This window comes from Carassius gibelio, chromosome A17, assembly GCF_023724105.1.
Source record: "Carassius gibelio isolate Cgi1373 ecotype wild population from Czech Republic chromosome A17, carGib1.2-hapl.c, whole genome shotgun sequence".
NCBI classification, from domain to species: Eukaryota; Metazoa; Chordata; class Actinopteri; order Cypriniformes; family Cyprinidae; genus Carassius; species Carassius gibelio.
This window is the reverse complement of record NC_068387.1, coordinates 25,324,893-25,339,660: the sequence shown is the minus strand read 5'-3', so window position 1 is coordinate 25,339,660 and position 14,768 is coordinate 25,324,893. Positions and strand designations below refer to the sequence as shown.

The window sequence follows — 14,768 nt, the reverse complement described above, 5'->3', positions numbered from 1 at the left end:
TGTAGTACCTACTGTAAGATTAGGTGCTTTGTATAATACTGATAAAAAGCCAATATGCTAGGAATATACATGATAATAAGCAACTAGTTAATAGGGAAATAAACTAAGATATTACCCAAATTTCATACAACGATTATACTGACCACATTGGTTATGGTTATCAGTGTTAAAAAGTACTCATTATACTAAGTTTTATGTTGAAAACCGACAAAAGGTTGGTTGACTTAAAACATAAGATGTTATCTGCTAACATATACTGCATGTTCAAATTAAGTTTTGAAAACAAAAACATCTAAAATGATCAGTGATGGGAATAACGGCGTTATAAATAACGGCGTTACTAACGGCATTACTTTTTCCAGTAACGAGTAATCTAATTGATTACTCTTCTCATCTTAATAACGCCGTTACCGTTACTGCCAAAAAATGCGGCGCGTTACTATAACTGATGATGAAGCTGTTTTTTTTTTCATCAGACCAACTAGATCTCTGAGCGAGAGGCAAATACTTTTTTTTACTGTTCTTCCTTGGTTAGTGGGCAGAGCACGAGACAAGCGCATAAATGCTGACGATTGGCTGAGGTAGAGTAAAATTTAATTCTAAGCCAATCAGAGGTAGAGTTGGGCGGGTGTTCGAAAGCACGCATAGTAGTGATGGGAATTCGGCTCTTTTGACTCAGCTCACTGAAAAGAGCCGGCTCTTTGGCTCACAAACGGCTCTTTAAATGACTTTGACTATAATATTTCAATTTTTATTACATAATTATTTAATTTCTATAGGCTAAATTTGAAAAAATAGAGTTGGCTCTTCAGATATGCGAGCCAGCTCCCGAAGTTCAACTAAAAAGCCGGCTCTTAGAGTCGGCTCATTCGCGAATCGCGAACGACTCCTCAAAAGCTCATTCGCGAACGAGTCGATCCATCATCACTAACGCTCATTCGCGAACGACCCATCATCGGACAGGACAGGACACACAACGAACAACACAAGCCAGTCAGTCAACGAGAGACAGGTATGGCGACGAGCCCAAATAATCCAAAAGTAGCCTTCTCTAAATGGAAGTATATACATTACTTTTTCCTTCAAGAAATTAAAGAATCAATAAAAGGAAATATCAAAAGTTCCCAAAAATCTATCGTGTTATTTGCATTGATCCACTATATAAACATAATATCTACATACATGCCATTTGATTGGAGGCTAGTCTCACTTTGTCCCACAGCAACTTTTTTTTTTAGATGTGTGTACAATGTTTCATGTTTCTGTTAATAATGTATTGTATTGAGTGTCCATTTCATTATAATATTCAGATTTATCATAAAAAATTGAACATGCACATGTATTTTAAGTTCCTTTAAAGAGGGGTAGAGGTGGGGTCACGTTTGAGCATTTAAAATTTAATTTTACTTGAAAGTAACGCAATAGTTACTTTCTTAAGTAACTAGTTACTTTAAAAATTTGTAACTGAGTTACTAATTTAGTTACTTTTTGGAAGAAGTAACTAGTAACTGTAACTAATTACTTTTTAAAAGTAACTTGCCCAACACTGAAAATGATACACCTCACATTTCCACCTTTGAGTAATTTTTAAGTAAAGGATGAGTCAAGTGATACATAAGCTCCATAAGAAATTTGACATGCGATACCTTATTATCTGAAGTGTTGAGCTTGTTTTTCCGCATAAGATTGACAAGAAAAATTACTTACATTTTTCACATTGGTCTGAACAAAAATGTCAGACAAACTGAATGAAGATGTAAATCCACTGTTTGCCAGCAGGTGGCGCTTATCGAATACTGAAATTAAACCGTTTCTACAGAAACCTCTGTAAACAAAGCTGGCACATTTGTTTATTGGGTGTTATACTACGGTGCTGGTGAATGCTTGAATCTGATTGGCTGACGAATGTTCTAAGCTGTGCAATTATTTTCAGGGAATCGCACGGCTAAAGTAGTTCCAGGCTCGTCTTGACTGCATTACATTATTATTATTATTAGTATCACTTCACAAAATGATTTCTGTGATTTTTAAAGATCCTTATAGTCTACAGCCGCAAAAGAAGCAAAACCCAAAATGACGCTGATCAAGCTAATAAATATAGTAAACATTGAGATAAAAACAAATTCCTTTCATGTTTTTGCCACAAAATGACATTTAATGTACAGAAAGCACATACTCGTTTTCTCCCGCTCTCTCTGTCCCTTACAAACACACACACCGTGTGCATTATTTTCTGATAATTCAACAGCCCATCATCAATTATTCCTTACTCACACGGAGGGCAGATGAAAAGCAAATGTCACTGAATATTTTCTGAGGACAGTTGGTTCCTCGTTATGCATTCATAGAAATCATACATTCTTTCATATAATGTCTCCCACTCTCTGCTTTCAGTCATATATTGACTTTTGACTCTTACCAACTTTAATGAATAATTACTGGGAGTTTTTCAAATCGTGATAATCAAATACAGTTTTAATGATAATTAAAATATGAAAATTGAATTAGAATGTGGTAACAAACCTTGGTTTATGCCTCGTGTAAGTAGAAGTGTTGCTGCGGTCAGGTGCCGGCTGGAGGACGCTGTGCTGCGGTTGATGTCTGTCGTGTGTCGTGTGATTGATGCTGCTGCTGCTGTAATGTAGTGAGGGTTTGTGGGAAGGGGGTTTTGTTTGTGGGGGCCCTCATAACAGGAAGCTGCACTGGTGTGAAGTGGGAACACAACCCGCAGTCGTGCGGCTGAGAGAGCTGCCACACGAACAGATGTTCATGCCAATCAGATGCTTTTTCATCTTCTCTGAACCAGAGCTTGAGCAGGAATAGTATTAGTAATAGTATTTTATCATAAAAATTAATGTGTGTATGTGTGACATTATTTTATTATATATATATATATATCACCTTTATTCAAAATAACTGCACATCAAAATAACTGCACAAACGTCTTTTTTTTTTTTTTTACTTTTTTTTTATATGCATTAAGTGCTGCATCATTTATTGATGTATTGCATATAGTACAAAAATATGTAGCAAATAAATTTATATATATATATATATATATATATATATATATATATAATACAAAATATCTGTATTATACAGACATCTTTTTTAAATTAAATATTTATATGCATTCAATTTATGCATGCATTAAAATTGCATTACAGTCTTTATTCATTTTATTGAATAACTAACTGTTTTGAAAAGAAGTATGCAGAGACAATAAATGCCCCAGAGATAATTCATTTTTGTATTTCAGAAGCACTTGAAATCAAAGGCAAGAGTATTTCTCATTTTTTAAGATGCGAACAATGACATTTAATTTTCTGCCGTTACAGAGGCCTGACCCTTTCTGACCCGATCCGCTGTTTCTTTTATTTATTCATTCTTTTTTTGATGATGTATGTCATGAATTTTAATTCGGATGATAAGATCGTGTTGGGAACTTTACTTTCAGTTTGTATAGAATAATGGAGCCGGAGCCTTTTTCATGCCAGGGAATCTTTACTTTTGCTTAAATAGAAATATACTTGTATATTTTTGTCAAAGCAAACTTTGCTGATAGTGTTCTGGATCTTTTCTGGCGCTCTGTTGAGTCACGCCTCATTTTCAGAAGGGAATATTTGTTCTCTCTCCAAAATTGTAATTTTTTTCCCTTGTTATATCGCTTTTTCATATGAAATGTTTTCTTGCTACCCCTTTGTGATATTCTTTTCTCCATTTTCTTTTCTTTGTGTGTGTGCGTGCGTGTGTGCGTGTGCGCGTGTGTGCGTGTGCGCATGTGTGTGTGTGTGTGTGTGTCGGATTAAAATGAATTCCAGAATGAAAAGCCTGTGATGTGACACAAGCAGTCGGCATTGAGACTTCATGTGTTATAGAGAGGAAAACACATTCATAATTGATCAGAAAACAGCTTCTGTTTGTAGATAATTTTGTTCTGAAAGAAAAAAAAATGTATTGTTGGGTTGTTGAACATCAAAAGTTTGGAATTAAGATATTTGTATGTTTTTGTGTCACTTCTGCTCACCAAAGGTACATTTATGTGATAAATACAAAATACAGTAAAATCGCTAATATTGCTAAATATTATAAACATTTTAAATAACTGTTTTCTATCTAAATATATAGTAAACGAATTATATTCCTATGATGCACAGCTGTATTTTCAGCATCATTCCTCCGTCTTCAGTGTCACATGATCTTCAGAAATCATTCTAAAATGCTGATTTGCTGCTTAAGAAATATTGAAAACAGTTATATTGCTTCACTAACATTTGAGAGAGAGAGAGAAATAAAAATAAAAAATTAATATTTTATTTCGGTAAGGATGCATTAAATTGATAAAACGTGACAGTAAGCCCATTTATAATGTTACGAAAGATTTCTACTTCAAACTTTCTAGTATCCTCCCCTAAAAAGCTTTTTCAAAAATATTAAGCAGTAAAAAAAAAGAAAAAAAAAAAAAAAAGAACCATTATTAATATTTGAGCACCAAAAATAGAGAATGGAGCAGAATCATTAGAAAAAAGCATTATAGAAAATAGATTTGTATTTGAATAGAATATAATTATTTAATACATTAAGTTAAACTAAATGAAACCATTTTAAATAATATTTAAATGTTATTTTTAAATAATAAATGTTTTTATTTCATTTCCTTTAAAATTGATTTAAAATCAGTGATTTCAATGTTTTTTTTTATTGTTGTTTATCATATATTAAATAGAAAACAGTTATTGTAATATTTCACAGTGCTACTGTTTTGACGGTATCGTGATCAAATAAATGCAGCTTTGTTTCGCATCAGAGACTTCTTTTAAAAACAATCTAAATCATAATTATTCCAAACTTTGGGCATGAGGGTGTCAGCTGGTTTTGGTGACCAGCTCAGGTGATGTGTGTGTGTGTGTGTGTGTCTCCGCAGGTGTCGCTGAGGTGATCGTGCTGGTGGGGGGGCGGCAGGTCATCGGTATGAACCAGCGCTCGCTGACAGCCGTCACTTGCTTCAACCCTCAGAACAACAAGTGGTACCCCCTGGCCAGCCTGCCTTTCTACAACCGCGAGTTCTTCTCCGTCATATCGGCGGGGGATAATATCTACCTGTCAGGTAATCAAGCCGACAGTGTGCCGCCCGCAGGTGTCTGCTTTTATATTTAGCAGCTCACGCTCTGAGGGATGATGGGAAGGCACCATCCTCATCTCTGTCTTTAGCACTGGCTGTGTGTCAAATGATGATGTTAAATATCCCACAAATCAAGTATGATAAAATCGAAAGCGCAGGAAAGATGACGCTTTTAAAGCTGTAATGGCAGTATGCTAGTGGAAGCGGTGTGTGAGTCATCATCGACATCAAGAGTTTTAGATTTCATTTTATATAATGGTAAAAAGAAAAGTGCATGTGTCTTATTTGCTGTTATATGCATTTTTAAATTACACTTTCCGTCTGTAATTTATTTTAAATGGTCGTGGTTTGTGACAAATGTTCAGTGCGGTCTTTAAGTTAATAGTGCTCACAAAATCCACATGCATAACTTTAAAAGCGTTAGCAAAATACTGTTAAACTTTTTTTGTTAATGTTTTTAGCTTGTCACAGCACAGAAAAATTAAACATTAATGCAGAAAAATATATAAAGAGTTGTATTTAATATTTATTTGTATAAGATACATTTTATGAAAAAAAGTGTGTGTATATATATGTGTGTGTGTGTGTGTGTGTGTGTAAAATATAAAAAAAAATAGTGTTAAATTGTATTGGTTTATATTTATAAAAATGTATTATCTTTTTATTTAAGACATTTTTAAATATAAATATAAAACTCAAAAGTTAAATTGTGTGTGAGTGTGTGTGTGTGTGTGTGTGTGTACAGTTAAATATATGTATGTAATAAAATATTTAATAATAATATTAATAAATATTTATCTAAATTAAAAACATATACAGTAACATTATTATTATTTTTTATATAGTATAAATATTTATTTATTAAAAAATATCATTTTTATAGAGATTTGTTATTAATTCGATTTTATACAAATATTATTAGACTTATTTATAAGTATCTGTCTGTCTCTCAAAACTAAATGAAACGGACACTGAAACACTTTTCTGGAAGCAGCTGAAGCTGAATCCGTGAGAGAGAGGGAGATGTTTGTGCTGTTGTTTTTTGATGTAGGTGTTTCTGTCGTTTCATCAGCTGTGTATTAATGGAGGGTGATGTTGGAGGGTGTAAATGGAGACTTCAGCACTCATTTGTTTGGGCTTGTGCCCTCTTTAGGAGGCATTGAGTCTGGAGTCACGCTGGCAGACGTGTGGTGCTACATGTCCCTGCTGGATAATTGGAATCTGGTGTCACGGATGACAGTCCCACGCTGCCGACACAACACGGTGGTGTACGACGGCAAGCTTTACACCATCGGAGGACTCGGAGTGGACGGGAACCTGGATAATGTGGAAAGGTACCATCCAATAAAGCTGCTGTTTGAATGAAACGTTTCATTAGGTGTTTGAGAGGAGCGTGTGTTCAGCTCTTTGTGTGCTGAAGTATGCAGGGAGTGTTTTCTGGCAGGTGACTGTGGCACAGATGCTTGGAGAGACTGGATCGGGTTTCGACCGCTGCCGTGGACTGAGCTATAATCGAGCGTTACACTGAGGTCGTGACACAGTCAGGCGCTTTAAGAGGAACTGCATGTCAAAATGACAAGAGATGATGATGATGATGATGTAAACACAAACCACATTGACTTCTGGAGACCGTTTTATAGTTGGGCGTATTGAAGTCTGCTCATTTCTTCATGTAGAATCACTCCTCTGACAAGAAGAATCAAGTTGTATTCGTTCTTCTGGCACTGACATGCAATTTCCATCTCACTGCTTCTCTCGGCTCATTCTAGTCTCGTCCGCTTTTTATTCTGGTCTTGTGAAGTTAGCATAAAGCTGAGCATCACAGTGTAGCTTATCCTGACAAAAAAAAAGAAAAAAAAGTTATAAATAAAAGTTAATAGAAAAGTTAATATAATTTATATTTTTTTTTGGTCAGAATAAACTATCCTGTGAAGCTCAGCTTTATGCTGTGTGTGTGTGTGTCTGTGTGTCTGTGTGTCTGTGTGTGTGTGTGTGTGTCTGTATTTTTATTACATTTTTATTCGATAAAGCCAAAACCACAAGTAAAACCTATTTTATATATATATTTTTTTTATATATATATATAAATCATAATTATTTAATATGTGTGTGTATATGTGTGTGTGTCTATATATATATATATATATATATATATATATATATATATATATATATATATATATATACACACACACACACATTACAGACCAAAAGTTTGGAAACATTACTATTTTTTATGTTTTTGTTTTTCTGCTCAAGCCTGCATTTATTTGATCAAAAATATAGAAAAAAAATGTAATATTGTGATATATTATTACAACTTAAAATAAATGATTTTAAATGTATTATACTTTAAATTATCATTTATTTCTGTGATGCAAAGCTGAATTTTTCGGATCATTATCACATGATCTTTAGAAATCATTCTAATATGATGATTCATTATCAAAGTTGGAAACAGTTCTGCTGCTTATTGTTTCAGAACATGTGATACTTTTTTAGGATACTTTGATGAATAATAAAAAAAGAAGCTATGTTTTTAAAATAAATATTTTGTAACGATTTATTTTTTAAAGATTTTTTTTTTTAATAGATTTTGAATTTATTTTATTTTGCAATATGTTTGTTGATATCTGAATGTATCACTGTACGTGTCATTCTGACAGTCAATATATAGGATTTATTTTTTAAAAAATCTTTAAAAAAATATCCAGTGTTTTGGACTCAACAACCTTTCATCGAAAGGCAAAATCATGCGAACAAGATGATATCGTCAATATCATGATGGTTTTCTATTAAAAGAAAGCCTGTAAACTTGAAACGTGTTAATCTGCTAAAAGTTCTTGCAGTTAAATCCAGAGCTGTCTGCTTCTCTGAGCTTCACCACGGTTGTGTTCAGTATGAATGAGTCTCGCTCTGACTGACTGAACCTGGAGGTCTGTTAGTGACTCCGTATTTATATCCCAGCATGCATCTTGCCTGCAGTTTCACGCTCCCAAGCATGACATGTGCTGCGATCACACGATGTCTTCAGTCAGTCCGTGTCTCAAGACTGTCGTCGGGCAGATCGGGAGCAGCATCAAGGATTAGAAGAGTGTCATTGAGTCACCCTTATGTTTTATGGCTCTGTTTGGAGACGCAGCGAGTTGCCTTGCATAGACATCTGCCTGGTGTCATCAGAACTGAAATAAACTTGAGATGAGTTGAAACACTCCTCTGTGAGCAGTTCTAGTGCTCAGTGAGATAAAAAGCTGCACATCTGTACCTGCAACCTTCATAACATCTGAAGAGTTCGAGAGGATTTGATGACTAATGAGCCTAAAAGAAGCCACATGTAAATAATAAACAAACTACACCTAGATAAGAGCTACAGTTAACATTTCTCTCTCTTCATCTTCCGTGGTTTCAGCTTGTTGCAGTGCATTCTGGGATTGCATTCTCCCTGGAAGATATTTGTTATGTTTTTGTTAGTTTTCCGGGGATCTTAGAAGTCATCGTAATGCTTCAGATAATTTTTTAGAGTGTGTTTTAAACGCTTTTTATGGATGCAGCTCCGTAAGTTTTGGAGTTGAGTGTATATAAATGCCAAATGAGAATGCAACTGACTTTAGTGAGTAAATAAAATAATGAAGCTCAGCAGTTACTGGTAACTTTAAGCAAGTATGTATTCAGGGGGTTTTTGATGATTTTAATCAATGCCACAAAAAAAGAAAGATTTGCATTGCTACTGAATACTGCATGCTTCAGTCTTAGAGTATAATAACAAATAAATTAGCACAGTATTGAATCTGATATTAAGGTTGTTACGTTCATAATGTCTAAAGCATATACTTCTATGTATTATTTCAAAGACGGCATGCATTTATAAGTGTCTTTATTTATGTTCCTAATGCACATTCCTGGTCTTATTGTGAAAGATTAATTAGTGCATGCTAATCCAAAGAAAAAAGAGGATTACTGTTGTTTATTTGTAGGATTAGATGCATTGTCCAAAGTTAAGATTTATTTATTTATTTTGATTCCACCAAAGAGAGCGATGTGCATAAAGTTACCGGGAAGCGTTGAGCATCTTTATTATATTTACAGTAACTACTGAATGTATTGCATGCATTGCATTCTTCATTCCTCAAGCATTTTAGTCAGTACATTAGCACACCATTGAACCTGATATCAAGGTTATGCATCCATAATGTCTAAAAGTACATGCTTTAAAGTCGGCATGAAATTAGTATTGACTCTATCTATTGTGAATAATTCATTAGTGATTCTTTTTACCATCCAATCAAGCCAAAAATCATAGGTCTGATTATTTGGGGAATAATCTAAGCAGTTACTGATTACTGCGTTTATAATGAGGGTAGATGCAGTATCATTCAAAAGTTTGGGTCAGTAAGATTTATTGTTTTTTAATGCCAGGCATTCATGAAGTTACCAGGCATCTCCATTTTATCTACAATAAATATTGCATGCATACTTTATTCTTTACTGAGTACAACAACAATAGCACCTGATATCAAGATTGTTGTGTTCATAATGTCTGGAGCATAAAGTATATGCTCTAGAGACATTATCTAGGCATTGCATATATTATTTCAAAGTCAGCATGAAAATAATATTGACTATTTACTTTCTTAATGCACTTTACTGGTTTTATTGTGAATGATTCATCAGTGCACGTTAAACCAAAGAAAACACTTTTTACCTTCCAATCGAAGCAAAAGTCATATGTTGTAGTTAATGTTTTTTTTTAGCAATATGTGATTATTATTGTTACTAATTAGGATTAGGAGTTATAAAGTTTTAATAAGATGTATTTATTTTGGAATGTTACACAAAAGAAAGACTTGCATGAAGCAAGAGTACTGCGCCATTCAAAAGTTGTTTAATTTATTTAAATTTATTTTAAATTTAATAGTTATTTTATGTTAATTAGGGTTAGGTTTTTTATTTATATTATGTGTGTGTGTGTGTGTGTGTGTGTGTGTGTGTGTGTGTGTGTGTGTGTGTGTGTGTGTGTGTGTGTGTGTGTGTGTGTGTGTGTGTTCCTAAAAATTTAGCTTTGCATCCAAGAGATAAATTACATTTTTAAAAAGTTTTCGGCCACTGCTGAGAATCTCCATTAAATTTACAATAAATGTTGCATGCATTCTTAAAGCATTTTACCGAGCACTGCGCCTAATAGCAAGATCATTGCATTTCTAATTTCTGAAATATGCCTGAAGTCAAGCTCCATGCTCGTGTTGAGACAGCTGTGTTTAGTGGGTGAAGGCATTCTCATTTTGATGGCATTATACACAAACACAGCTTGTGTACGGCACCACATGTTCACACCGGCTCATCAAATGTCATATTTGTGCACTGAATCCTGGTGCTAATCGTGGTGGCTGGTGCGTGCTCTCACCAGGCACCTCCTAACCTTTCACAGTCTCCAAATAGCACACCCCTCGAGTCCAGCCCTCCGACGGCATGCCCCGCTCAAGCCCACTGATCAACACTTTCTGTTTAATTGCTCTGTGATGATGGATTCCAGTAGTAAAGCCACAGTCTCACACTTGGAGTTGTTTTCTGTGTCTTTAGCTCTGACTGTGGGATTGAGAGTTAAATCAAGGGGCAGAGAGGTGAGCAGCGGCTCTAGGGAGTTTATTCTCTGTCATGTAGTCGTGACTTCGGCATTCTCACAATGCAGCATGACACTTGCTGAAGCCAAATGCACGTCTGCTCCAATTAAAGCACTAAATCTGCTCTGTCTGTAATGGGCATATTATGTAATCATTAACCCAAAAGGAAATATTGCTTCGATTATCGCTGCTCAGCTAAAAACATCATCAACATGGATCACCAAGTATATGCTATAAAGTCAGCGTGAAATTAAAAAAACTCCCATTTATTTTTTTAATGCACATTCCTGGTATTGATGTGAATGATTCGTCAGTATCAAGAGGAAAAAATGGTTTCTGCCAACCAGTCAGGGCAAAAATCCTTGGTTACACTGCAATTCAGAAGATTTGTTTAGTTTTTTTATTTATTTGAACTATTTAATTTTTTTTAATCATGTTTTGTTTTTTTATTCTGTTTTATTAATTTGTATATTTTAAGAAATTAATAATTTTTTGTTGTTTATAATGAGCGTTGGTTACACAGCAATTCAAAAGATTTATATTGTTTTTAAGTCATTAAAATTAAGATTTTAATTAAGAATATATTTAAATTTATTTTTTATTTATTAGCATTTTTATTTAAAGAAATAAAGAATTTAAGCAACGACACATCAATCAAAAGTGACAGTAAGAACGTGTTGCTGTAGCTCAATTGGTAGCGCACTGCGTTATCAAGCGCAAGGTTGGGGGTTCGATTCCCCGGGAACACATGATAGGTAAAAATTGATAGTCTGAATGCACTTTAAGAAGCGTCTGCTAAATGCATAAATTAAATTAATGAATTAAATTAATTATAATGTAAAAAAAAATCTAATTTAGACTTTGTTGCTCAAAAGAATAATTTAAAATTATCACAATTTCCACAAAAATATGAAGCAGCACAACTGTTTTCAAAATTTGATAATCAGAAATGTTTCTTGAGCAGTAAACCATCATATCAGAATGATTTCTGAAGATCATGTGACACTGAAGACTGGAGGAATGATGCTTAAAATACAGCAGCACACCACAGAAATAAATTCCATTTTGAAATGTATTAAAATAGAAAACACTTCTGATATTTTAATAATATTCCACAATATTACTGATTTTTCTTTATTTTTGCCCAAATAAATGATGCATCGGTAAGCAGAATAGATATTTGATCAAAAAAATCTTACCAACCCTAATCCCTGATCCTGCATTCTGAGCAATAATAATGATGGTACGGAGCATGTTTTTTCATAATACTAATCATTTGGCTTTGTGATGCTTTTGGTTTCATGGACAACTTTGAATGGATCCCAGAGGACCAGACCAAAGTAGGAGCAGTTGTTCTTGATTTTCCCTGTAAATGAACGGAGTGTGTCTCTGCGGTTGTCATTGTGCCGTGCTGAGAGAGAGAGAGAGAGAGAGAGCGTCCCACCGTGAAAACTCAACACACCGTGGCATTAAAGAGCTGATAGCTCGCCGTCCGCCGCCGTGCCTTTATCTCTGCCGTACTTCCACTTCAGACCCCACTCATCGTCAAAACCACAAGACGGGACGCAAATGACAGTATTTTTATTTTTAATTGTAGCTCTCTTTGTCTCTTGCCTCTCAATAGAACTTAGCCAGGGTCATTTTTTGACTGTAAGGGACTGAAGTACAGTGTTTTCAATGGATTGCACCATTGTTTAACAACTGACTGTTTGTTCAGCTGATGAAACATCTTTCCAAATAGAAATTTCAGTAGACAAAAATAGTTTTGAAAGTTATTACATGATCTAGGACCTATATACAGTTAATGACATAACTATATGCCTCTTTTTCATCCACGTTAAATTCAGTATGACATCTAATATAAAGTCCAAAGGTCATAACCATGTCTTGAACTTGAAGCATAAAAAAGTACAAAAGTGAAGGAAATTCTAGGTCCAATCCTTGATGGTAATTAATCATTTTGAATTATTTGTTAATATTTTATAGTGCCCCGTTATGCCATTTTCAAGGCTAGTTTAGGGAGTTTCCTACAATACGTACATGCATTCAAAAACACTTCTCGTTTCGTTTTCTCAAAATACCACCACATTATCCAATCTGATTCTTTGCAGGATCATTTTTTTGGAAGTGAAAATAAAACGAATGTTTAGGCTCACTGAGACCATTCTTTCCTTTGGGAGACAACACCTTTATTTATTGTGCACTTTTAAGTTTAAAACATTCACATAGATCCATTACACACTGCATGAAAGGAAATATTATTGCATGTGCAATAATAGCGCTGCATAATGGGGAGTAGCAGAAATATTTGGGGGCATTTGGCCATTTCTAATTGTTGTGTCAGGGTCTGTGATGTTAGACTTCTTCTGTAACATCATCAAAGCAGTGTCTTTATTCTCTAAAGCCCATTGTGAGTTTTGTGATGCCACGGGTGGTGTTTAATGGGCGTCTCTTGATCCATTGTATTTCTGGAAATTCAGCGTGTTTGATGGCTGTCTGTTCCTGTTCGCTACTGTAGAGTTTTCTTGTTGGTTTCTTTTGGTGCACATGGAAAGACTAAGCAAATGATAATGCTGTTTTTCGGATCATTGCAGATGCGTAGTTGATCAAAAACATCTGTTTATCTCTGGATTTAATTGAATTTTGTGCCGTAGGAGAGGTGGAGATATGAACTGTGTTATCATAACAGATGGGAGAACCGGAGCAACTTTTTCTGTGTGAAAAGTTTAGAAAGTAAAACTGCAATCAACAAAATAAATCAAATTAAAATAAAATAATGGGAGATTTTATAAAAAAAAAAAAAAAAAAAAAACACACAAAAAAAAAAAAAAAAAAAAAATATATATATATATATATATATATATATATATATATATATATATTATTATATTATTATTATTATTATTATTATTATTATTATTATTATTATTATTATTATTATTTATTTTATTTATTTTTATTTTTTTCTGCCTGTTTTTCATGGAGGCTGTTCTAGGAAAACACATTAACTTTTGACTGATTTCCATTAAAGGGGTTATTGGATGCCCATTTTCCACAAGTTGAAACTATTCTTTAGGGTCGTAATGAAAGGTGTTTGTAACATAGTTTGGTTAAATCTTCTCAATGGTTGTTTAAAAACACTGTCAAAACCAGCTCTGTCTACAGCGTACTGCATTCCTGCTATGTTCATTATTACATCCAACAACAGAACAATGACCGCTTTAACATCAGTTTCATTCATGCAAAATGTATTCAGCTGATTTTTGTAAATAAATACTCTAAAATGCTACTGATGTAGGGGTTTTCTGTGATCTTTTAATCATAATACACCTCAGAGCTCATTTAAAACAGCTGCAAATGCAGAAAATTAATGTTTCAATTTTCCATTGAAAAAGAACGAATGACTCAAACCCTACTAATCATGAACTAATCAATGAGGTTTCCAGTACTGCGAAGCTTTAAAGCCTACGGGGATGTGACGTGACAAAAGACTGAATAACCTGAAACTATGAATAAATCGTTTCGGTTTCTCATACTTTGGCCTTGGCTAAATTATAGTTTTGTTCTTATTCGAAATTATATTCTGCTGAAATGAATGAAATTAATTGGAGAAAAGATTCTTAAAATGATCCACACTTCCCGTCACTACATCATACGTACATCTACACTTTGTTGTTTATAATGAGAGAAGTGCAGTGTTGAGTCATTGGAACGCTTTCGATTGAGTTGCGTGTGAGATTTGTTATGATGCAACATGAACCGATCTAAATTTAATGCTCCAATCTTCATTTTATTCGCGACAGCCGTATCTGATTTAGTTACACTGACTGTGCCGAGGCATTTTGTCCCAAGCTCCCGTTAATTTCCCACCCGTGGCCAGCCTTACACACGCTCCGCCTATGATGGGTCTCGTGTTTTGGACCATTTACAAATGGAAAGTGATTATACAGCAGCGTCGACCGTGTATTTTAAACCGGACTTAATGGATGGAGATGGGAAGACACTGATATACAGCCTTTAAAGTCGAG

General features: G+C 34.3%; 1 protein-coding gene across 1 annotated transcript in view; it reads left to right on the top strand.

Annotated features, from left to right (window-relative positions):
- LOC127933542 (kelch-like protein 29) overlaps nucleotides 1-14,768 on the top strand; it is a 112,230-nt gene that overhangs the window by 73,262 nt on the left and 24,200 nt on the right. The window contains exons 10-11 of the mRNA XM_052530585.1: nucleotides 4,925-5,107; nucleotides 6,276-6,456. Of these exons, the coding sequence (XP_052386545.1) occupies nucleotides 4,925-5,107; nucleotides 6,276-6,456 (364 nt within the window). The remainder of the gene's footprint in view (nucleotides 1-4,924; nucleotides 5,108-6,275; nucleotides 6,457-14,768) is intronic.